Here is a 26,639-nt window from a genome sequence, read left to right on the forward strand (position 1 = left end):
CTTCTCCCATTCCATGGGTTGCCTCTTTGTTTTCTTGACTGTTCCTTTTGCTGTGCAGAAGTGTTTGATTTTGATGAAGTCCCAAAAATTCATTTTCGCTTTTGTTTCCTTTGCCTTTGGAGACCTATCTTGAAAGAAGTTGATGTGGCTGATATCGAAGAGATTACTGCCTATGTTCTCCTCTAGGAGTCTGATGGATTCCTGTCTCACGTTGAGGTTTTTTATCCATTTTGAGTTTATCTTTGTGGACGGTGTAAGAGAATGGTCGAGTTTCATTCTTCTACACATAGCTGCCCAGTTTTCCCAGCACCATTTATTGAAGAGACTGTCTTTTTTCCACTGTATATTTTTTCCTGTTTTGTCGAAGATTATTTGACCATAGAGCTGAGGGTCCATACCTGGGCTCTCTACTCTGTTCCACTGGTCTATGTGTCTGTTTTTATGCCAGTACCATGCTGTCTTGGTGATCACAGTTTTGTAGTAAAGCTTGAAATCAGGTAACGTGATGCCCCCTAGTTTTATTTTTGTTTTTCAACATTTCCTTAGTGATTCGGGGTCTCTTCTGATTCCATACAATAAATGTTCATCATCACTAGCCATCAGGGAGATTCTAACTAAAACCACATTGAGATATCACCTTACACCAGTTAGAATAGCCAAAATTAGCAAGACAGGAAACAACATGTGTTGGAGGGGATATGGAGAAAGGGGAACCCTCTTACACTGTTTGTGGGAATGCAAGTTGGTAAAGCCTCTTTGGAGAACAGTGTGGAGATTCCTCAAGAAATTAAAAATAGAACTTCCCTATGACCCTGCAATTGTACTCCTGGGTATTTACCCCAAAGATACAGATGTAGTGAAAAGAAGGGCCATCTGTACCCCAATGTTTTAGCAGCAATGGCCACAGTTGCCAAACTGCGGAAAGAACCAAGATGCCCTTCAGCGGACGAATGGATAAGGAAGATGTGGTCCATATACACTATGGAGTATTATGCCTCCATCAGAAAGGACGAATACCCAACTTTTGTAGCAACATGGATGGGACTGGAATAGATTATGCTGAGTGAAGTAAGTCAAGCAGGGAGAGTCAATTATCATATGGCTTCACTTATCTGTGGAGCATAACAAATAGCATGGAGGACATAGGGAGATAGAGAGGAGAAGGGAGTTGGGGGAAATTGGAAGGGGAGGTGAACCATGAGAGACTATGGACTCTGAAAAACAATCTGAGGGTTTTGAAGGGGCGGGGGGTGGGAGGTCGGGGTACTAGGTGGTGGGTATTATAGAGGGCACGGATTGCATGGAGCACTGGGTGTGGTGCAAAAATAATGAATACTGTTATGCTGAAAATAAATAAAAAATAAATTAAAAAAACCTTAAGATTTATCATATAGGTATCAATCTCATCATAATTCTGTGGCAAAGTCTCATGCTTTTGAGCAAAGTCTCATGAGATTCATATTTAATACACTAAGGATGAATAATGGCTGAAGGAATCCAATCTTACTTGCTATTTATTAAACTCAATTATAAACTGTTAATCCAAAAAAATTATTATAGTCTATATACACAGAAATGGTAAGTAGAATGTTGTATTCTTAATCTTGGACTATGATTTGATTTTTTGTACCTGTGCAGTATTCGTGATGGGCAGGCATATTCCCAGATCATTCACAGTAAGCTGGAGGAAGAGAGTCCCAAAGGCCTGGGCTGATGTTTGCTGGATACCTGGTAGCATATCTACTACCTCCTTTGTAGCCATATGAATATCTTTATGTAAAGCCATTCGTTGTTCATTCCAGTTGTCATAGGCGGCCTTATAATTCAGCCAAAACAGCACAGCTTTTTATAATTAAGGTGGATTGGAAAGAAAATTAAAATCAAAGCTGTAAGGCTAGAAGGCAAGTAAAACTCAGTAGTTGTAAAATCTGGCCGATTAGTAAAAATGACTCCCGTGAGAAAATTATAGCATTAGAATTAGAAAGGATCTAAGAGGATATAGTCAATTTGACAATGAAAGCAGGCAACTGTATAATGGCAGAAAGAAGAAAACATTCCAGGTCCATTTTTTCACTTAACAAATTATTTGTGAAATGCCTATTAGATGTTATGTAGTAGGATGCAACAGAAATGATATGAAAACAAAACATGGTCCCTGATCTTATAAAGCTTGCTGTTAACTGTTAAAAATTCTTGGAGGAGAGAAACCTAACAGTAGGAGTATACATTAAAAAGATATGACCTGCAAAGAGAGGCCAAGACATCGGAGTCTGTAACAAGAATGGAACCTTAAGGAAAACCTTCATTTAATGCAGTGTAAAGAAGGAGGAACCTAAAGAGGGAGAAAACTGAAGGGGCTAGGGAAGCAGAAGGAAAAGCAAGTGTCATGGACACAAAGAGTAGAAAGTACTTTAAGGAATTGTGAAAGCTGATGACAGGTTAGTAAGATGTGAAATGAAAAAAGTGCACAGAATTTAGCAAAATAAAACATTATCTATAACACTGCCAAAAGAATAGTTTTCTAACAGGCTTATCACCAGCTAATGCCTACCACCAATTTAAATCTTAAATGGTTTCATAAATGGTTCTTCATTACTTCTACATTTCCAACATATATGCCCAATATACATAAATTAGACTCTTATCTGTTCAGTCTTATTTCCTATTATTTTCTTTTATGAAAACTGCTACATGTTTTAGGCTACTGTATTAATATATATTCATTCATATTCTCTCTCATTTGGTAAATATTTAGTTATTACTATAAGCTAGGGACTGTTCTAGACTGTTATATACAAAGGTAAATAAGACTAGCTTCATTTCCTTGTCTCCCTGGTGAACGCCTGACTCCAAGTCAAATCTGAAGGATTAGTTTCTCCTCTTAGAAGCACAGGCAAAGTTAGAAGACTCCCTCATTTGGGGCACAGGTATTTCCAACTCCTCTCTGTAGTGTACTTTGCTCTCTCCCACTGGACTGAGAGGTCCTTGAGGGCAGGGATCCTGTTTTCTATATCTCTCTTCCACTTCCAGACAGTAAATGTTTACAGAATAAATGAATAAAGACAGTGCCGGAACAAATGGGTCCAACAGTTTTTGAAACCAAAAACCTAGCATTACAATTAAAATTCTGAATCAGACATCCTATATATCCATGTAGAAAAGAAATGACTTTAAAAAGAAAAGTAAGTTTAAAAAATGAATAAGCAAAACACTTTTCTTGGATGCTCACATTTCAGAATTAGGAGATGTTCATCTATCAAGCATTTACACTGGTACACTACAGATGATTTTTATCCAACATTGCCAAAACATTTCTAAATCCAACAAGATAGTGTTGATAGACTTTATCTTACCTCTGTCAAAGGCCACAGGCTGTGCATAAACAATTGGTCTATTCAAGGTAATAAGCACAGCTTCCCTATCGGAAGAACCACTGATTTCTTCTCGGAGGGCATTTCTTAATCCAATTCTGGTTTTAAAATAGGCAACTTGATGAAAATCAGAACCAGCTTCCTCATAAACCTAAAATAAAATTAAAAGCTCCATAAAAGCAAGTAATGGAAGACATTTTGATAAAAAACCTAAAAGTTTTAACAATTAATAGTATTATTCACCAAATGAACTATTGTATACTTTTCTTAGTTTTATTTGTCAATGATACATTCCTTATATTCTGTACCATAAACACCTGAAATTAATAAAGAACATGAATGGATAAATAAGAAGTAAATATGAAGTCATACATAAAATTCATAGAAAAGCTAGGACAAGGCCCATACTTTTTTGTTTGTTTGTTTGTTTTGTTTTTTATTTGACAGAGAACACAAGTAGGCAAGAGAGGCAGGCAGAGAGAGAGGGGAAAGCAGGCTTCCCTCTGAGCAGAGAGCCCAATGCAGGGCTCGATCCCAGGAACCTGAGATCATGGCCTGAGATGAAGGCAGAGGCTTTAACCCACTGAGCCACCCAGGTGCCCCTCAAGGTCCATATTCTTAATGTCAACATATTAACTGTTCTAAGATAATTAGATCCTTTCTTTTCTTAATATGTATTTCCATTCAGAAAAAAATTACTGTTTTTTTAAAGATGGCAAGAAATTTTTCTTCATTTATTTCTTCACATAATTAATATAGCCATTCAATTTAGAAAGTACGACTGATATTCCTTTAATTAATTCTTCAAATAAAAGAAGGAAAAAGGTTAAGATCTACATAATAATTTCTAGCAAAATAAGAACAATAACAAAAAATGCCCCAATGAACTATCAAAATTTTATTTTTATAAAACAAAATCTGATTTATTGCTGTGAATGTGTATGTATGTGTGTAAAACTTTCTATACATATATACACATACATGTATAGACATATACACACATATGTGTATAGACATATATACAAATATGTTTGTGATATATATGTGTACATGCCTACGTAAAACCTGGTATATGTAAAACTTCCTATGTTTAACATTACAGTATGCAAAACTTGCCAATATTAAACAGGCAGTTAAGAAACTTAGTAACATTTTAAAAACTTACCAATTGTTAGAACAGAGTGCTAAAATAAAAAAACATTCTAACAAAATCAAGAGCAATTATAAACAAGTATTTATGAAGATGCTGAATTAAGCTTCATGAGATTGCACTTGCACTAAACTACAGCAATATACCACCCCAAAACACTCAATGAAATGCCAAACTAAAACTGTAAAGGCCTTCTTTTTTTTTTTTTTTAAGATTTTATTTATTTGACAGAGAGAGATCCCAAGGAGGCAGAGAGGAAGGCAGAGGGAGAGGGGGAGGGGGAAGCAGGCTCCCCACTGAGCAGAGAGTCTGATGCAGGGCTCGATCACAGGACCCTGGGTTCATGACCTGAGCCAAAGGCAGAGGCTTAACCCACAGAGCCACCCAGGTGCCCCATGTAAAGGCCTTCTTAAATGACATTTCTCTCCAATTTAAAATTGGAAATTTAGGAATTTAAATTCTTTTTTAAAGTATGGTAATAAAGTAATTCAAATTTATATACAAATTTAAAAGCCAAAATTCTAATATCAGCATATTCTATACTCACTTGATGTTTGACAATTTGTCCTAATGCCAGATTTAAATCCACTTGACATTTACCAAACAGTTTCAGATAGCTGCTACTCCCTGGTGAAGCTTTGGTTTGAAGTCGGTTTGAAAGTTCCAGCTCTATCAATCCAGTTTCAAATCTCACAGCTCTCATTGATGGAGTAGTGGCTGTTACTTGAATACCCTAAAGCAGATTATAGGTTAGGAGGAAAAAAGTAATCTTAAATCAACAGTATGCACTCACTCAAATGAAATCTTTCGATACGATAAAGTAGCCATGTTTTAAAACACACATGGGCTGTCTAAAGATCTGATAAAACTGGAAACATTCTTTAATTTCTCATAGTAGTAGGAAATTTTTTAACTCCTAAATTTTATTTTAATATTTTGTACTTAACATCTGAACTGTTCAATGAGTTAAATACATTAATTATAATTAATCGTTAGGTAACAGTATTTTAACACTGCTTTTTTTTTTTTTAAGATTTTATTTATTTATTTGACAGAGATCACAAGCAGGCAGAGAGGCAGGCAGAGAAAGAGGGGGAGGTAGGCCCTTCACTGAGCAGAGAGCCCCATGTGGGGCTTGATCCCAGGACCCTGAGAACATGACCTGAGGTGAAGGCAGAGGCCTAACCCACTGAACCACCCAAGCGCCCAAACACTGCTATCGTAAGTACTGGAAATACTAAGTTTTCTATTAAGGTACTACTGTTAATTGGACAAATGTACAAAATACTTCTTACAGAGTAACTTAAAGCTATAATAATTAGAAAAATTGATATATTTATCAGAAGGGGGCAATCAAATATATTGTTACAACTGTATAAAAAATAGTACAGCTATTAAGGAAGATAAAGTTAATCTATATGTTCTGACATGAAAAGGTATCCAAGCACAAATATATGCATAAACATATGCATATATAAAAGTACAAACAGACAAAAGTCCTAAAGGACATTCAATTGCTAAAGCTTTTCCTCTTGAGTGGATGGGGTCATACTTCATTTTTATTTTCTACTCACACATTTATATATAATATGAATTCCTTTAACTAGAATACATTAAATACTTAGAAAAATAATTCAAAAAGTGTAATTACTTATATGTTACCTTAAACTGCAAGTTCAGGGAATAGAGTAGAATTTTAGGCTTATCTCCATCTGTTGTTCCATCATGTTCATTCCAAAGAGGAATAGGCTGCTCCCCACCTAAAGAGATTAAATAATTAAGGGTCTGGGGCAATCACTTTAAGAGGAAAATAATAATTTTGTGCAAAAACAGCTTTCTTTTTTCTGATCATTAACTTATTCTTTAGTACAGACTGTAGCCATGACACATTTCACTGACACAGAGTTTTGTAAGTTAGGGATAATACTGCATATATAGGCATTTATTAAGAACATTTTAAAAGGACTAAAAACATTATATGTATAATAAATGTAATTATATATCTCAGAAAATGTATCTGAGGGGAAAAAAGTAAACTGAATTGATTTCTTTAACCAAATATGTGAACCTGTTGTTTACATTTTTATATGCTGCAAACAAGATTAAAAGAAAAAATAAAGGTGATGAAATTTTAAAATAAGGTAGTATGCGCTAATAATAAAGAGTGTGACAGCAAAGGTTTGTCCTACAAATTTAAAAAAAAAAAAAGGAAAAAAATTCTTCAGTTTGAAAATATCTACAAAGGTCTACAGTTAAAATGATATGCTCAATTGTGAAAAGCCTGAAACTTCCCTAGGCTTAGATAAAGTATAAGGCAAGGATGATTCCTCTTACCATTTCTGTTCAACATCATACGTCAAGTCCTAGCTAATGCAATAACACAAGAAAAGGAAAGAAAAGATACAGAGATTGGGAAGGATAAAATAAAATTGTCTTTGTTGTTCACAAATGACAAGATTATATATGTGGAAAATCTGACAAAACTGACCAAAAAAAAAAAAATGCTGGAACCAATAAGGGATTATTGCAAGGATACAGGATTATAAGGTTACAGGTCAATCACTTTCCTGTATACTGTATACTGTATAATGAAGAGTGGAATTTGAAATTAAAAACACAATGCAACTTATATTAACATCACAAAAATTAAGTTAATCAGGTATAAATTAACAATATATGTATAAGATCTACATGAGGAAAACTGAAATTCTGAGGCTAAGTATCAAAGAAGAACTAAATAAATGGAGAGGTATTTCATGTTCATAGACAAGAAAACTCAAGATTGTCAAGATGTCAGTTCTTCCCAATTTCAGTTTTAAATTCAATGCAATTCCAATCAAAACTTAGCAAGTTATTTTGTGGATATCAACAAATTGATTCTAAAGTATGTATGGAAAGACAAAAGACCCAGAATAGCCAAGAAGAACTAAGCTAGAGCACTGGCACTTTCTGACTTCAAGACTACAGTAAACATTGGAGTGTGGGGTTGGTGAAAGAATAAACAAATAATACATCACTGGAACAAAATGAAAAGCCCAGAAACAGATCCATACAGTGAACTGATCTTTGACAAAAAAGAAAAGGCAATACAATGAAGGAAAGTCAGTCTTTTCAGTAGACGATGCTGGGGTAACTGGATATCGACATGCAAAAAAAATGAATCTAGACATAGATCTTATACCTTTCACAAAAATTAACTCAAAATGGATCACAGACCTAAATGTAAAATGTAAAACTATAAAAGTCCTGTAAAATAACATAGGAGAAAACATAAATACCCTTCCATATGGACTTTTTAGATACAACACCAAAGGCATAATCCATGAAAGAAAGAATTGATAAACTGTACTTCACTAAAATTAAGAGCTTCTATTTTACAAAAGAAAAAGCTTCTATTTTACAACTGTAACTGGGAGAAAATACTTCCAAAAAATACATGTGATAAAGGACTGTTGTCTAAAATATGCAGAGCTCTAAAAACTAAAAAAGACAAAAAACATGATTAAAAAATGGGCCAGGGGCACCCGGCTGGCTCAGTGGGTTAAAGCCTCTGCCTTCAGCTCAGGTCATGATCCTGAAGTCCTGGGATTGAGCCCCGCATCAGGCTCTCTGCTCAGCGGGGAGCCTGCTTCCCTCCCTCTCTCTCTGCCTGCCTCTCTGCCTGCTTGTGATCTCTGTCTGTTAAATAAATGAATAAAATCTTCAAAAAAAAAAAAGGGGCCAAAGACCTTAATAGACATTTCACCAAAGAAGATACACAGATGGTAAATAAGCACAACAAAAGATCCTTTGCAGAGCATCATCATACCATCAAGAAATGAAAATTAATACTAAGATACCACTACAAATCCATTAGAATAGCCAAAAGCTGGAACACTGAAACACCGAATGCTGATAAGGAGATGAAGCTGCAATATCCCTCATTCATTCTTGGTGAGAATGCAAAACAGTATAGCCACTTTGGATGACTTTTGGTAGTTTTCTATTAAATTAAACATATTCTTACCATATGATCCAGCAATCATACTCCTTGGTTGCAATTCAAAGGAGCCAAAAATTTATGTCCACATAAAAACTTGCATACAGATGTTTGTAGCAGCTTTATTCATAATTGTCAAAATGTGGAAGCAACCAAGGTAGGGATAAATAGGTGGAGCACTAAGAAGTTTTAGGGCAGTGAAACTACTGTGTAGGAGTAGTATACAGTATCTGTATAATGTATACATTATTATATGTATACATTACATGTGTACATATACATTATTATATGTATACATTATTTTATGTAGGAGTAGTATGCAGTATCTGTATAATGTATACATTATACTATATACTGTATACAGTATATAGTATCTGTATAATGGTAGATAGGTGTCATTATTCATTTGTCTAAAGCCACAAAGTGTACAACACCAAGATTGGACCCTAATGTAAACGATGGACTTTGGGTGATAATGGTTGCTGATGCAGATTCATCAGTTGTAACTCATGTGCCAGTCTGGCGGGGAACGTTGATAATGCGGGAAGCTATACATGACTAGAGGCAGGAGATATCTGGTTTTCTGTAATTTCCCTCAATTTGCTGTGGAACAAAAATTGCTCTAAAAAGTTAATTTTTTTTAAAAGCCTATCTGTTTTGTTGATCCTATCACTGCCGTGAGTACCTTTTATGTAGTCACAGTAAGTTTTTTTTCTTAAAGTTTAGAAGTAAGAGTTCTGCCTCTTACAAAATATATTGCACCATAATTTTAGCTTATAGAAATATCAGAGACACTATTAGTCACATTAACTCCACATTTTTTTTTTACCTCATTTTAAATTAAATATATAATTGGCCCAATTCTCAGAAGGTAACCTCCTTATGTGTTTCTAAGATGGCTGTCCATATTCAAAACTAAATCTCTTCTGTTTACTAGGTCAGTGCTTACCTACATCTTTCTAAAACCCAGGGAGTCTGTGGACAGTAAAATTGTAAGAACTGATTCCTCAAAAAAAGAATTTTACTAACAAACTTAATGATTGCTGTAAATGAGTATTTCTATACAATATCCAAAAGAAAATGCCTAGAGCTAAATTTAATATTAAAGACAAGCATAAGGAAAAAGTGTAAGAAATAAAGAAATAAGGCAATAACTATGAAGATTATGGGGAAGTAGGGAAGCAATACAGAGATTAGAATACTAAGAAACTTGGCTACAAGGGTTCAAAATATTCGCTCTCAATAGCGCTCTGCGGTTTTGTAAAATCTCTGCTCCATAAGGTCCTGGGGCTAGCCAGATGATAAATGACTTACCTTCAGCTCTTTTCCTAGAGTTCACTCTATTGTCAAGAAGGAATGGTTCAGGGATTAGACCTAGCTACTGAATGACTTCGGTATCTGAATTCTTCACAGTGATTAGTAAACATTCATGGTTAGAACATTAATTTCTAGTTTTCCTTTCCAGCTCATTCTTCATAGACCTAGGAATATACTTGCAATTCCTCACTGACTGCAATTTGAACATTAAGAAAAGTCTTTCCTTATGGAAGACACGTATTGCATGGATCACTACGTGTAGCGCATAAACAATGAATTTTGGAACACCGAAAAGAAATAAAAAAAAAAAAAAAAGAAAGAAAAGAAAAGCTTTTCTTTCTCTTTCATCAAAACTACCTTAAGGGCAACTCATAGTGCCAGTCTGATACTAGCACTCTACAATGCTAGCTTTTTAACCATCAAAGATTCAAAGTTACTTTAAGAGTCTATTTATTTAAAAAAAAAAAAGTCTATATATTTTTGTATGTTTTTTCATTATACATATTCAGTAATAACAGACTTGAAAATATTCTTTAGAACTCATACAAATTAACCAGTTTAAAATATTCTTAACTTCCACATCTCAATGTTCTAATGCAATTTTAACCAGGTAAATGGGCCACATCAAAACTTCTGTATATTCCCCAAACAGAAGCACCTTCAGTGGCAGAAAGAACTTTGCTGTTTATTTTTTTTCTTCGTTAATGGTTTGTATTCAACTTATTTTCAGAAAAATTCCAAGGCTACCAATTGAGCTGATTTTTTAAAACTTAACTTGTGAAATTCTATAGCTCTATTGTGCCTCTTCAATATAATCATTTAGTAGTTCCCTGACTTCAGATAAAATCAGAACCAGCTCATGAGAATCAGGAAAATCTGTTGTCCACATGGGTACTACACAATTTAATTCCCTACTGCAATGAGTTTTGTCCCCCCTTGGGGCCTTATTGAATACTTGTCCTTAAGCTCTACCTGCATCTTCTCTAGCTCTCCTTTCTTGCCAAAGATATTTCATTTATGAGGTTTGGGAATAGGACTTCCTCTGTAGAGTCTTTTCTGATTTCTTCAACTAGATTAGCTTCTCCTCTGGCACAGACACAGCACCCTGTTCTTGTCATTCATAGAACTCATTAAAATTATAATTGAATATCCAAATACTTAATAAATCTGTTAAATGAATGAATTTATTCATCAACATGGAGGAATCTCCTCGATAGCAATTTATAGATGTGGCTTCACTATTATTTTAACATGATTATATCCATACTATAAATATTTAGCCTCAAGAATTCTTATGCAGTCAACTTATTTTCCATTCTAATACCTCTTAAAACTTTACCTTACAAATATGGTATACTCTTATGTATATGTATATGTAAAGCATATGAATACTTTATCTTATGAATCTTTTTAAAATCAAACATATATTTCCTCTTTAAATCTAAAACTATTACTAAGATGCTCATTTGTAATCTACTCTTTTTTTTAATGGAATAACTCCTCTTTTTTATTTTTATACAGAGAGAAACAAAAGGAAATCTGAATTTTTTTATGGAATAATTCCTCTTTTTTATTTTTATACAGAGAGAAGCAAAAGGAAATCTGAATTTTATTTATTTACTTTTTATTTATTTTCAGTATAACAGTATTCATTATTTTTGCACCATACCCAGTGCTCCATGCAAACCGTGCCCTCTCTAATACCCACCACCTGGTTCCCCCAACCTCCCACCCGCTGTCCCTTCAAAACCCTCAGGTTGTTTTTCAGAGTCCATATTGTCTCATGGTTCACCTCCCCTTCCAATTTCACCCAACTCCCTTCTCCTCTTCATCTCCCCATGTTGTCCATGTTATTTGATATGCTCCACAGATAAGTGAAGCCATATGATAATTGACTCTCTCTGCTTGACTTATTTCACTCAGCATAATCTCTTCCAGTCCCGTCCATGTTGATATAAAAGTTGGGTATTCATCCTTTCTGATGGAGGCATAATACTCCATAGTGTATATGGACCACATCTTCCTTATCCATTCGTCTGCTGAAGGGCATCTTGGTTCTTTCCACAGTTTAGCGACTGTGGCCATTGCTGCTAAAACATTGGAGTACAGATGGCCCTTCTTTTCACTATATCTATATCTTTGGGGTAAATACGCAGTAGTGCATTACCCTGATCCCCAAACCAGGCAAAGACCCTACCAAAAAGGAGAATTTCAGGCCAATATCACTGATGAATATGGATGCTAAGATTCTCAACAAGATCCTAGCAAACAGGATCCAACAGCACATTAAAAAGATTATCTATCATGACCAGGTGGGATTCATTCCTGGGCTACAAGGATGGTTCAACATTCGCAAATCAATCAATCTGATAGAACAAATTAATAAGAAAAGAGAGAAGAACCACATGGTCCTCTCAATTGATGCAGAAAAAGAATTTGACAAAATCCAGCATCCGTTCCTGATTAAAACGCTTCAAAGTATAGGGATAGAGGGAACATCCCTGAACTTCATCAAATCTATCTATGAAAGACCCACAGCAAATATCATCCTCAATGGGGAAAAAGCTTGCAGTCTTCCCGTTGAGATCAGGAACACGACAAGGATGCCCACTCTCACCACTCTTGTTCAACATAGTATTAGAAGTCCTAGCAACAGCCATCAGACAACAAAGAGAAATAAAAGGTATCCAAACTGTAATCTACTCTTGATGCATAGTAAAAATATAAGGGTTGCCACAGATGATTTACTGGGTAACAAGCAGAGTCATCATATGGTATAAAGTTAAAATCTTATTTTGATCTAAATCTTGCTCCCAAATGAGTAATATTAGTTTGGTTAACAGATATACACTGTTAGCTCTTCTTGTGGAGGTGGGGAAGAAGCATAAAGGAGCTTTGTAAAATTTATAAATCGTAAATGTATACATTATACAATGACAAAAGTAATAAGCAAAAGAATCTGTAGGTGGAAAAGCCAAAAAAGGAATCCAGAGTTTTAGGGAGTTACTCAAAAACTATATCTAAATGATAGGATCAATACTCATACCACAGATAAATGAAACATCATGGACCCATTGAGAATATAAATCTGCTCTAAACTCTATATTACAAGGTACCAGATTATCTTACCAGAAACTTTCTGTATTACTTCATTAACTTCCTTCATGAACACTTTCTGTACAAATACCAAATGGTTTAGAAGATCAGTTGTGAGATTATGTTCAAAGGAACCAACCTGCCAAGCAAAATCAGAATATTAGATTAACAATACTCACTATTTTTGTTGTAAATACCTCTTTTGCTCACATAGGTCATCCCAAACTCTGAAGAAAAACAATGAACTATTGATATATTATTTGAAAAAAAGGATAAAAAATTATTCAGATTGCCCAATATCCACTGGTCTGACATTATTATGGGCCATTCCTTAATTTTTTTTTAATAACAGGAGCTAATAAAGTATCTTTTTTCTACCTTTTGAGAGTGAATGAAATTTATACTTTATGTAACCTGCTAATCTCAAAACTGAAATTTTGTCTAGAGTACTTTTTATTTTCAATGACTACTATTATAGTTAGTGGTAGAACCATGGACAAGTATCATTACCCATGAAAGTAAATTTATTTGCACATTCAAATAAGGACCATCTACTTTGTACATCATTAGATGTTAAGGACTTAGCTGTGAATAAAAACAACAAAATCATGGCTCTTATGAGGCTAACATTTGCATGAAATAGCAAATCAGATATATTCAACCAGCTTTCATACATCTCTATAATTAGTATAAAATGTAAGATTTCTGGGAAGAACTGAAGCTGAGTATTATAGTAAAGATAAGCTGAAACACCCTTATGAGTAAGACAAATGCTTCAGACTTGCCACTTTGTTAGCAGCAATGGCCACAGTTGCCAAACTGTGAAAGAACCAAGATGCCCTTCAACGGACGAATGGATAAGGAAGACGTGGTCCATATACACTATGGAGTATTATGCCTCCATCAGAAAGGATGAATACTCAACTTTTGCATCAACATGGAAGGGAAATAAGTGAAATAAGTCAAGCAGAGAGAGTCAATTATCATATGGTTTCACTTATTTGTGGAGCATAAGAAATAACATGGAGGACACGGGAGAGATGGAAAGGAGATGGGAGTTGGGGGAAAGTAGAGGTGGAGACGAACCATGAGAGACTATGGACTCTGAAAAACAATATGAGGGTTTTGAAGGGGTGGGGGATGGAAGTTCGGGTGCACCTGGTGGTGGGTATTATGGAGGGCACGTATTGTATGGAATACTGGGTGTGGTGCATAAACAATGAATTCTGGTACACTGAAAAGAAATTTAAAAAATTTTTTTAAAAGACAAGTATATCTCACTGTGATTGTGTACTTTAATACACCACATATATTCAGGCTATAAAAAAATTAAGAAAGCAAAATAGATTTAGTATTCTTTACTTAAATGAGAATTCACATAAAGTCTAAGTTGTACCAGTCACTTTTTATTTTGTATAGTAGTACAGAATGGGCTAAGATGATTTTCATGTGTATTTATTTTAAGCCATAGTGAAACAGGCAACTGTCTGAGGAATGCAACTTTAGATTCTTTCAAGAGTTTGTATTCTTAGCAAATCTGGGATAGTGTTCTTCCCCAATTACAAACTTTATACCTCACTAATAGCCAATATTAGTAGGGGATTATGCAACATACTGCATCGGATTTGTTTTATTTTCTGTCAAATGAGGCATTAAGAATAGTATTGCTAGAGTTTGAAGCACTTCTTTTTCAGAATAGAAAGCACAAACAAAATATGCTTTATAATCTACCTTTTAAATAAATACCTGACTTCAAGAATTTTATACACTATTTTTTTTGTATACTCATTTTTCACATAAAGAAATCCTAACCCTTAGAGAGGTGGCAGGTTAAGCAGAGTCTAAAGAAGGTAAACCAAACTTAAATATCTCCCATAGCTCTAATATTTCTAGCAAAGAACTCAAACAGCATTCTCACAGATGCTTTACATTCTAGCGAATAAAACTTACAAAAGAAATAGTTAGAAAATTGCTTTTTGATAACGTTGCAATTGTTTCTGACAAACTGACAAAGAAAGCTGAGACCCACACTGTGTAAGAATTCTACGTTGCTCATCTGACTGTGGAAAGATTTAGGGAAAGTTATTTATTTCCCTTCAGCTTTAACTTTCTGCTGTATTATATTAGCATAATAACAGATGACTTGCTTACCACAAATCAAGTAAAAAACATTTATCAGAAGGTTTTTTAAACTTATTACAGTTATAACAATATAAAGTGAAAAAATAATGACTGAATCATGTGTGCTGGTTTTCAACTTCCCTTAGTAAAGAAATTAGTCTGAATTCAACTGTAATTATTTTATTTGTATGACCTTTAGATTGTTAATAAATATGAAAAAAAGATTGTGTCTTCCTGAAGAAACATGTAACCTTCTGAAACCTCAGTTTTTTCACTTACAAAATGAGAACAAATATATATGCCTCTTAGGATTGATTGAAGTATTATACAAGTCAATGCATATAAGTGCTATTAGCTTTTTTATAACCAAATGAACCATAAAGTATTAACAAGAAAGATATGAAACCTAATGTAAGAAATACAAATTCAAAGATGACTAATAAAAAAAGCACATTTACGTGACACTATAGAGAGAAATATACACACATGTGTACATACACATACCCCAGATTTGGTATAAAATTCTATAAGAATAAATGATTTAATGATCTGTCTTGAAAGTTAGACCTAAAGCTTCAAGCCTCTTAAATGACAAAGCATAAAGGAATTAAAAAGTACTTACTTCTGCCACACAACGTAGATAATTTCCCTGTAAATAATACCCTTGTTTAGAAGGTAGTTCATCAATACTCCACACCTGATCTGAATAACTATCATGTTCTTCCATTATGTATTTCCCTGACATAGTAACAGGAGGAAGGTTGAGGCTGGCAGAAGGAGGAATGGTTGACATATCTGTGGCAGAAACTTTTGAAGTAAAACGTAATCTGTGATTTGGCAGCTCAAATGTAAACCTTGTCTGTGCACCTGTAAGACATAAGAAAAGTTACTTTGTTCAGTGCTCATTCACTCCTTTGTTCTAAAAAAATGCATTCATATCCCAAATAAAACAAATCCTTATATATATGCATGGATATGATAGTCAGTATTGTTAAGCCAGAAAGTATTATTTACTAAGCCTACAAAGTGCCAGAGAAACACCTACTAATGATCTTTATTTCACAGAAGGTAGAACAGAAAGAAACTGTCCTTATCACAGAAGAGTTATAACAAGAGAAATTAAGTGTAAAAAAATTCTCATCCATATTCACATTCATTCTGCTTTATTAGCAGAGAAGTCAGCACCTAACAGCTAGGCTCCTGTCACTGATTCAGTGAAAACTATCAAATCTTCGTACTCACTGAAAATATTCACCAGGTATAAAATTATGCCAACACATATATTTTTGACCTTAACAGTAATTATTAACAGGGCCATATACCAAATGAGGATATGTTATGAGTTTCAGTTTACTAAAACTACTGCTGGTTCTAAACACGTAAATCAATAATTTGGCATGCAATTGTTCAAATAATTATAAATATACAATCTATATTATTATTCAAGCCATATTTCTCCAGCTACTTATGAAGGTATTAAGGAGTAGAAAAAGCCTTGTTAAAATCAAGATCTATTATCACCCATTGTATATACTGTGTAATGTATACACACATGCTCCTTTGCAACCAACAAAGTCTTACACTGTTCTTTTTTAACATATACTGTATTATTTGTTTCAGAAGTACAGGACTGTGGTTCATCAGTCTTACACAATTCACAGCACTCACCATACCATATACCCTTCCCAGTGTCCATAACCCAGCCATCCCAACCCTCCCACACCACTCCCCGCCAGCAACCCTCAGTTTGTTTCCTGAGATTAAGTCTTAAACTGTTCTGTACATTACCAATTCTCTCCATTCAAACATCATTAGTCTATTTTGCCTATATACATATTATACTTTAACAAATATGCTTAGTACTCTCAATTGTGTCAGAAATAATTTTCTTTTTTTAAAATACTAGTAAAAGATCACTCATATATTACATTCACTATATTCACTAGCTATATAATAATGTTTATACTTGAAATGAGTTAGGCATAAACAGAAAAAAGTTCCTTCACCAAATGTTGTATACAACTGTGAGTGACCAGACAGATCATGACTGCTTTAACTTCTTACTAACTTCCAACCAGGCAACTCAGTGACTATCACTTGCAGGATGAAAAGGTGGTGGCTACCACAGTAATTACCATTTCTACTACTACCACCAGCATTACCAAGTACAAACATCAAGACTGAAGTAATTCTAGGCCTCAGGTCATCCCTCATCACTAGTATAGTCATTCTGTTGCTATTTTTGTCCCTTTTATTCATTTCGAGAAGAACTATGTGTTCCTATCTGTCTGGATATTTGATACTACATTTACTTTGCTCCTAAATATTCATATCTTCCTAGTTCCAACTGCCTATTTGGCTTTTGACCTACTGTCTTTGTTGAATCTTATATTACATGGATGCCCTGAAAAAATGGCCAAGATGAGCCCAATTTATTGTCAACCCAACAGCTGAAGGCCTAATACTTCTGACTGCTAAATCTGGAAACTCCCTTCATAATGCTTCTCTTTCTAGTAATAGAAAGATCTTGATGTTCAGAAAAATCCCTCTCAATAAAGAAAAGTTAAAATGTTAGGAGTAGGAATAAAGATATACATGTAAATATACATAAATACATATGTGTATTCTAATATATTTATATATGTCTACGTATGCACATGTTTAAATTAGTAATACAACTTACATTAATGGTATAAAGGAGAAAAAACATTTTAATTTCAATAGATGTAGGAAAAAAGCATCTGATAATATTCACCAGTTTCTCTTCATAGAAACACTTAACACGCTAAGAATAAAAGTCAATTTTCTTAAATTCCCTGATAAAGGGAATCTAGAAAAACCTTATAGCAAACTTCACATTCATTGATGAAATATTGATTTCTTTAAGAAATAAGAGTAAGACAAGGATGCCCACAATATCTCCTTTTCTGAACATTAGAGCAGAGCACCATAAAAAAATGAAATAAAAAATCTTAAGGACTAGAAAGGAAGAAACAAAAGTATCATTTGCAAATGGTACAAGTATCTACTTAGGAAACTCCAAAGAATCTTATTAGCAATAAAAAAGTTCACTATGGCAGGGAGTATAAAATTAACATAAAAGGATCAAGCGCATTTGTACATCTTACCACCAGATTAGAAAATGCCATTTTACAAAATATCCCATTTGTACTAACTAAACAATAACAATAACATAAGGTACCTAGGAATTTATGCAAATAATTTTATTTTGTAACAGAGGCACAAAAACATTAGGTTGAAATATTTTATTATAAATTTTGTAGAAAAACACTGGAGAAGACCTAAAGAGACAATATCAATTCTCAGTATTAATCAATATTGTCAATTCTCTGCCTGGGTTAAACATCTGACTTCGACTCAGGCTCAGGCTGTGATTTGCGACAGAGCCCCACACTGGGCTCCCTGCTCAGCGGGAGCCTGTTTCTCCCTCTTAATCTCCCTCTGCCTGCCACTCACCCTGCTTGTGCTCTCTGTCAAGTAAATAATCTTATATTCTCAATTCTCCCCAAGTAAATCTATGGATTTAATAAAATCCTTGTAAGAATCCAAATAGGCTTCTTCAAAGAACTTGACAAACTGACTTCTAAAATGAAGATGAAGGAGTAATTAAAAATAACCAAGATAACTCCTTAAAAAGGGAATGTCAGATAGCAATATGAGACTGTAAATAGGTGGTGCAAATAGGACAATGAAGCATAATAAAGAGCTTTGAAACAGACCCAACATATATCAGCACTTAAGAGATAACAATAATGGACTATGTATCAATGGAAAAAAAGGACAGATCAGTCAGTAACTGATGGTGCAGTAACTGATTAGACAAATACACATCAAATTAAAGAAAAAAATAATTCCATATAGACTAAAAACTTAAAAAGAAACATTAAAAAACATTTAACAGAAAACATAAGAGAATAGCTTCATAATCCTGAGAAGATAAGGTATTCTTTAAGATATAAAAATACATATCACCCAAGAAAATACTGGTAATTCAATTACTTTAAAATTAAGAATATTTATTGTTCAAAAGACAATAAAGTGAAATAAGCCTCTAATGAGATGAAAATGTATGTTAAACTTATAATATTAGAAGGATAACATAAAACATATAAAGAATTCCTGTGGACAAAAAAAAAAAAAATACGAATGATTCAATGGTACAATGGGCAAAAAACAATAACCATCAACAGGCACTTTATAAAAGAAAACATATAATAATATCTTAATAAAAAATCAGCTTAATTAAAGAAATATAAATTAACATTGCAGTAAAATACCTTTCCACATTTACCACACAAAGCGAAAATTTAAAAGTGAGAATATACCAATTGTTGACAAGGATGTGCAATAATGGGAATTCTTATCTAATACAGGAAGGACAGTGAATACTGGTGAACACAAGTACTTTGGGAAACAGTTCTGTACTTTCTAATAAAATTGAGGATGCATTTACCCTACAATCTAGCTGTACCACTCTTAAGTAAATATCGAGAAACCCATGCATATGTACTAAGAGATATATGTGAGAACTGTAATAGCAAAAATATAAAATGAGGCAAATATCCATCGACAGTAGAGTAGCTAAGTTGTAATATAATCACTTAACGGACTATTAGGTATCAGAGAAAATTGAATGAACCACAGATACATGAATGAACAGATGAATCTCAAGCAAAATGTATAGCAAAAATTTTCCAATTAAAAAAATATATTAGTGGGAGTTCATACAAATAAAGTTCAAAACATAAGCCATTTATGAGCATATACATACATGGTAAAACTATAGAGAAAAGCAAAGGAATGGGTAACACAAAATTAATGTTAGTGGTTATTCCATTAAGAGTCTTGAAAAAAATCTGGTAATGATAATATTCTCTGAAGGAGCCTTCACAGTACTGGTAATGTTTTCATTCTTAGTTTGTGTAATTGGTTGGTAAGGTCACAGTTAATTATTCTTGAAACTGTGTGTATATAATTTACATGCTTTTTATATATGGTAAGTTCCAGAATAAAAATATAGCAGCAAAAAATTTTTGGAGAGAATACAGAAGGATCACAATATCTTATAAAAGTAGCTATTTTAAAGAAGCCAAATAACCTCTGATCTGCACTCAATTCACCAATGAGAAAATAAACCAAGCTATTCAGACTATAAAGAAATGAACAAATGTGGAAATTGATTTAACTTAAGATTGATTAGAAATGGCCTCAATAGTTATATATATATTTTTTCTTTTTTATATTTTTCTTATTTGTTTTCTTTTTTTTAATTCTTTTTTTTTTTTTTTTCCTTTTTGAACCTCTTTTTATCCCCTTTCTCCCCCCTCACGATTTGGGATCTCTTCTATTTGGTTAAAGCATATTTTCCTGGGGTTGTTGCCACCCTTTTAGTATTTTACTTGCTCCTTCATATACTCTTATCTGGACAAAATGACAAGACGGAAAAATACAACACACAAAAAAGAACAAGAGGCAGTACTGAAGGCTAGGGACCTAATCAATACAGACATTGGTAATATGTCAGATCTAGAGTTCAGAATGACAATTCTCAAGGTTCTAGCCGGGCTCGAAAAAGGCATGGAAGATATGAGAGAAACCCTCTCGAGAGATATAAAAGCCCTTTCTGGAGAAATAAAAGAACTAAAATCTAACCAAGTTGAAATCAAAAAAGCTATTAATGAGGTGCAATCAAAAATGGAGGCTCTCACTGCTAGGATAAATGAGGCAGAAGAAAGAATTAGTGATATAGAAGACCAAATGACAGAGAATAAAGAAGCTGAGCAAAAGAGGGACAAACAGCTACTGGACCACGAGGGGAGAATTCGAGAGATAAGTGACACCATAAGACGGAACAACATTAGAATAATTGGGATTCCAGAAGAAGAAGAAAGAGAGAGGCGAGCAGAAGGTATACTGGAGAGAATTACTGGGGAGAATTTCCCCAATATGGCAAAGGGAACGAGCATCAAAATTCAGGAGGTTCAGAGAACGCCCCTCAAAATCAATAAGAATAGGCCCACACCCCGTCACCTAATAGTAAAATTTACAAGTCTCAGTGACAAAGAGAAAATCCTGAAAGCAGCCCGGGAAAAGAAGTCTGTAACATACAATGGTAAAAATATTAGATTGGCAGCTGACTTATCCACAGAGACCTGGCAGGCCAGAAAGAGCTGGCATGATATTTTCAGAGCACTAAATGAGAAAAACATGCAGCCAAGAATACTATATCCAGCTAGGCTATTATTGAAAATAGAAGGAGAGATTAAAAGCTTCCAGGACAAACAACAACTGAAAGAATTTGCAAACACCAAACCAGCTCTACAGGAAATATTGAAAGGGGTCATCTAAGCAAAGAGAGAGCCTACAAGTGGTAGATCAGAAAGGAACAGAGACCATATACAGTAACAGTCACCTTACAGGCAATACAATGGCACTAAAGTCATATCTCTCAATAGTTACCCTGAATGTTCATGGGCTAAATGCCCCTGTCAAAAGACACAGGGTATCAGAATGGATAAAAAAACAAAACCCATCTATATGGTGCCTCCAAGAAACTCATTTTAAGACCAAAGACACCTCCAGATTTAAAGTGAGGGGATGGAAAAGAATTTACCATGCTAATGGACATCAGAAGAAAGCAGGAGTGGCAATCCTTATATCAGATCAATTAGATTTTAAGCCAAAGACTATAATAAGAGATGAGGAAGGACACTATATCATACTCAAAGGGTCTGTCCAACAAGAAGATTCAACAATTTTAAATACCTATGCCCCCAACGTGGGAGCAGCCAACTATATAAACCAATTAATAACAAAATCAAAGAAACACATCAACAATAATACAATAATAGTAGGGGACTTTAACACTCCCCTCACTGAAATGGACAGATCATCCAAGCAAAAGATCAGCAAGGAAATAAAGGCCTTAAATGACACACTGGACCAGATGGCCATCACAGATATATTCAGAACATTTCATCCCAAAGCAATAGAACACACATTCTTCTCTAGTACACATGGAACATTCTCCAGAAAAGATCACATCCTCGGTCCTAAATCAGGACTCAACCGGTATCAAAAGATTGGGATCATTCCTTGCATATTTTCAGACCACAGTGCTCTGAAGCTAGAAATCAACCACAAAAGGAAGTTTGGAAAGAACCCAAATACATGGAGACTAAACAGCATCCTTCTAAAGAATGAACGGGTCAACCGGGAAATTAAAGAATAATTGAAAAAAAACATGGAAACAAATGATAATGAAAATACAACGGTTCAAAATCTGTGGGACACACAAAGGCAGTCCTGAGAGGAAAATATATAGCGGTACAAGCCTTTCTCAAGAAACAAGAAAGGTCTCAGGTACACAACCTAAGCCTACACCTAAAGGAGCTGGAGAAAGAACAAGAAAGAAACCCTAAGCCCAGCAGCAGAAGAGAAATCATAAAGATCAGAGCACAAATCAATGAAATAGAAACCAAAAAAAAAAAACAATAGAACAAATCAACGAAACTAGGAGCTGGTTCTTTGAAAGAATTAATAAAATTGATAAACCCCTGGCCAGACTTATCAAAAAGAAAAGAGAAAGGACCCAAATAAATAAAATCATGAATGAAAGAGGAGAGATAACAACTAACACCAAAGAAATACAAACTATTATAAGAACATACTATGAGCAACTCTACGCCAATAAATTTGACAATCTGGAAGAAATGGATACATTCCTAGAAACATATAAACTACCACAACTGAACCAGGAAGAAATAGAAAGCCTGAACAGACCCATTACCAGTAAGGAGATTGAAACAGTCATTAAAAATCTCCAAACAAACAAAAGCCCAGGGCCAGACGGCTTCCCGGGAGAATTCTCCCAAACATTTAAAGAAGAACTAATTCCTATTCTCCTGAAACTGTTCCAAAAATAGAAATGGAAGGAAAACTTCCAAACTCATTTTATGAGGCCAGCATCACCTTGATCCCAAAACCAGACAAGGATCCCATCAAAAATAGAGCTATAGACCAATATCCTTGATGAACACAGATGCGAAAATACTCAACAAAATACTAGCCAATAGGATTCAACAGTACATTAAAAGGATTATTCACCACGACCAACTGGGATTTATTCCAGGGCTGCAAGGCTGGTTCAACATCCGCAAATCAGTCAATGTGATACAACACATCAATAAAAGAAAGAACAAGAACCATATGATACTCTCAATAGATGCTGAAAAAGCATTTGACAAAGTACAGCATCCCTTCCTGATCAAAACTCTTCAAAGTGTAGGGACAGAGGGCACATACCTCAATATCATCAAAGCCATCTATGAAAACCCCACCGCAAATATCATTCTCAATGGAGAAAAACTGAAAGCTTTTCTGCTAAGGTCAGGAACACGGCAGGGATGTCCATTATCACCACTGCTATTCAACATAGTACTATAGGTCCTAGCCTCAGCAATCAGACAACAAAAGGAAATTAAAGGCATCCAAATCGGCAAAGAAGAAGTCAAATTATCACTCTTCGCAGATGATATGATACCATATGTGGAACACCCAAAAGACTCCACTCCAAAACTGCTAGAACTTATACAGGAATTCAGTAAAGTGTCAGGATATAAAATCAATGCACAGAAATCAGTTGCATTTCTCTACACCAACAGCAAGACAGAAGAAAGAGAAATTAAGGAGTCAATCCCATTTACAATTGCACCCAAAACCATAAGATACCTAGGAATAAACCTAACCAAAGAGACACAGAATCTATACTCAGAAAACTATAAAGTACTCATGAAAGAAATTGAGGAAGACACAAAGAAATGGAAAAATGTTCCATGCTCCTGGATTGGAAGAATAAATATTGTGAAAATGTCTATGCTACCTAAAGCAATCTACACATTTAATGCAATTCCTATCAAAGTACCATCCATCTTTTTCAAAGAAATGGAACAAATAATGCTAAAATTTATATGGAACCAGAAAAGACCTCGAATAACCAAAGGAATATTGAAAAAGAAAGCCAATGTTGGTGGCATCACAATTCCAGACTTCAAGCTCTATTACAAAGCTGTCATCATCAAGACAGCATGGTACTGGCACAAAAACAGACACATAGATCAATGGAACAGAACAGAGAGCCCAGAAATAGACCCTCAACTCTATGGTCAACTCATCTTCGACAAAGCAGGAAAGAATGTCCAATGGAAAAACGACAGCCTCTTCAATAAATGGTGTTGGGAAAATTGGACAGCCACATGCGAAAAATGAAATTGGACCATTTCCTTACACCACACACAAAAATAGACTCAAAATAAATGAAGGACCTCAATGTGCGAAAGGAATCCATCAAAATCCTTGAGGAGAACACAGGCAGCAAGCTCTTCGACCTCAGCCGCAGCAACATTTTCCTAGGAACAATGCCAAAGGCAAGGGAAGCAAGGGCAAAAATGAACTATTGGGATTTTATCAAGATCAAAAGCTTTTTGCACAGCAAAGGAAACAGTTAACAAAATCAAAAGACAACTGACAGAATGGGAGAAGATATTTGCAAACGACATATCAGATAAAGGACTAGTGTCCAAAATCTATAAAGAACTTAGCAAACTCAACACCCAAAGAACAAATAATCCAGTCAAGAAATGGGCAGAGGACATGAACAGACATTTCTGCAAAGAAGACATCCACATGGCCAACAGACACATGAAAAAGTGCTCCATATCACTCGGCATCAGGGAAATACAAATCAAAACCACAATGAGATATCACCTCACACCAGTCAGAATGGCTAAAATCAACAAGTCAGGAAATGACAGATGCTGGCGAGGATGCGGAGAAAGGGGAACCCTCCTACACTGTTGGTGGGAATGCAAGCTGGTGCAGCCACTCTGGAAAACAGCATGGAGGTTCCTCAAAATGTTTAAAATAGAACTGCCCTATGACCCAGCAATTGCACTATTGGGTATTTACCCTAAAGATACAAACGTAGTGATCCAACGGGACACGTGCACCCGAATGTTTATAGCAGCAATGTCCACAATAGCCAAACTATGGAAAGAACCTAGATGTCCATCAACAGATGAATGGATAAAGAAGAAGTGGTATATATACACAATGGAATACTATGCAGCCATTAAGAAATGAAATCTTGGGACGCCTGGGTGGCTCAGTTGGTTAAGCGGCTGCCTTTGGCTCAGGTCATGATCTCAGCGTCCTGGGATCGAGTCCCACATCGGGCTCCTTGCTCAGCAGGGAGCCTGCTTCTCCCTCTGCCTCTGCCTGCCATTCTGTCTGCCTGTGCTTGCTCTCTCCCCCTCTCTCTCTCTCTCTGATAAATAAATAAAATCTTTAAAAAAAAAAAAAAACAAATGAAATCTTGCCATTTGCGACAACATGGATGGAACTAGAGCGTATCATGCTTAGCGAAATAAGTCAAGCAGAGAAAGACAACTATCATATGATCTCCCTGATATGAGGAAGTGGTGATGCAACATGGGGGCTTAAGTGGGTAGGAGAAGAAGAAATGAAACAAGATGGGATTGGGAGGGAGACAAACCATAAGTGACTCTTGATCTCACAAAACAAACTGAGGGTTGCTGGGGGGAGGGGTTTGGGAGAAGGGGGTGGGATTATGGACATTGGGGAGGGTATGTGCTTTGGTGAGTGCTGTGAAGTGTGTAAACCTGGTGATTCACAGACCTGTACCCCTGGGGATAAAAATATATGTTTATACAAAATAAAAAATTATAATAATAAAAAAAGAGAAATGGCCTCAATAGTTGAATAGCTCTGAAGAGTTCAGATAAAAAAAGGGTCACTGCTGGCCATTCAAGGAATACGTAACTGGTATTTTTTACCTGACTGAAGAATATCATTAATGAAATTTACAAGTGTTCTCATTAAAATTATTTAAATTTTACTATAGTATCTTCAAAACAAAAAGTACTTTTCATCAAAATATTACTAATTTTTCAAACCAATCATAAATTTTAAGAGACTGAATTCATTGTTACCTGTCATCCCATGACTTCTCATTCTTCCCATTTTGTATTCTGCTTTCAGAGATGGTAAAAGTGCTGCTCCAATGGCTATACCATCTAACATGGCACTGAATTTAAGAACAATGGGCTTCTTTTCTAAACCTTCAGGTAACTGAGGAAATTCATTTGTTTCGATAGGAGTCTGATTAACACTTGTTGGAGTTTTTTCAGAAGGTAGGGGTGTTGCAATATCTTCTTTCATAGGCTGTGGGCTATAAAACAAAAAAATCACTTAAAAATATGTAATTAGAACAGCTACCATATTCTTCTATGAAATTACTAGAATTCATAATGAAAAATAGTGAAAATTAAGTGTATACAGAGGTCTTCTAATACCAGACCACCTTAAGACTTCCTAAAAAAAAGCCACAGAAAAATGATGATCTAGAAAAGTAAACAAGAAATAATAAAAATACAAATGAATATTATACTGTCAAGGCCAATCATATCGTTAATTTGAAACTAGAGTTAAGACTCATGTTTGATTTCAAATTCTATGACTTAAGCATTGTGTACTTTACTACTTCCTCTAAACTACTGTTAACACA

The 26,639-nt window shown here is 34.8% G+C and overlaps 1 protein-coding gene across 16 annotated transcripts in view; it reads right to left on the minus strand.

The window, feature by feature from the left end:
- Window positions 1-26,639, minus strand: part of BLTP1 (bridge-like lipid transfer protein family member 1) — a 217,015-nt gene that overhangs the window by 54,180 nt on the left and 136,196 nt on the right. For all 16 annotated transcript variants that reach the window (XM_082726767.1, XM_082726764.1, XM_082726765.1 and 13 more), the window contains 7 exons: window positions 26,065-26,303; window positions 15,657-15,901; window positions 12,947-13,052; window positions 6,184-6,281; window positions 5,069-5,254; window positions 3,354-3,522; window positions 1,631-1,842 (listed from right to left, as the gene is read on the minus strand). In XM_082726767.1, the coding sequence (XP_082582893.1) occupies window positions 1,631-1,842; window positions 3,354-3,522; window positions 5,069-5,254; window positions 6,184-6,281; window positions 12,947-13,052; window positions 15,657-15,901; window positions 26,065-26,303 (1,255 nt within the window). The remainder of the gene's footprint in view (window positions 1-1,630; window positions 1,843-3,353; window positions 3,523-5,068; window positions 5,255-6,183; window positions 6,282-12,946; window positions 13,053-15,656; window positions 15,902-26,064; window positions 26,304-26,639) is intronic.

The sequence above is a fragment of the Mustela nivalis genome (assembly GCF_964662115.1).
Source record: "Mustela nivalis genome assembly, chromosome: 4".
Taxonomy (NCBI): domain Eukaryota; kingdom Metazoa; phylum Chordata; class Mammalia; order Carnivora; family Mustelidae; genus Mustela; species Mustela nivalis.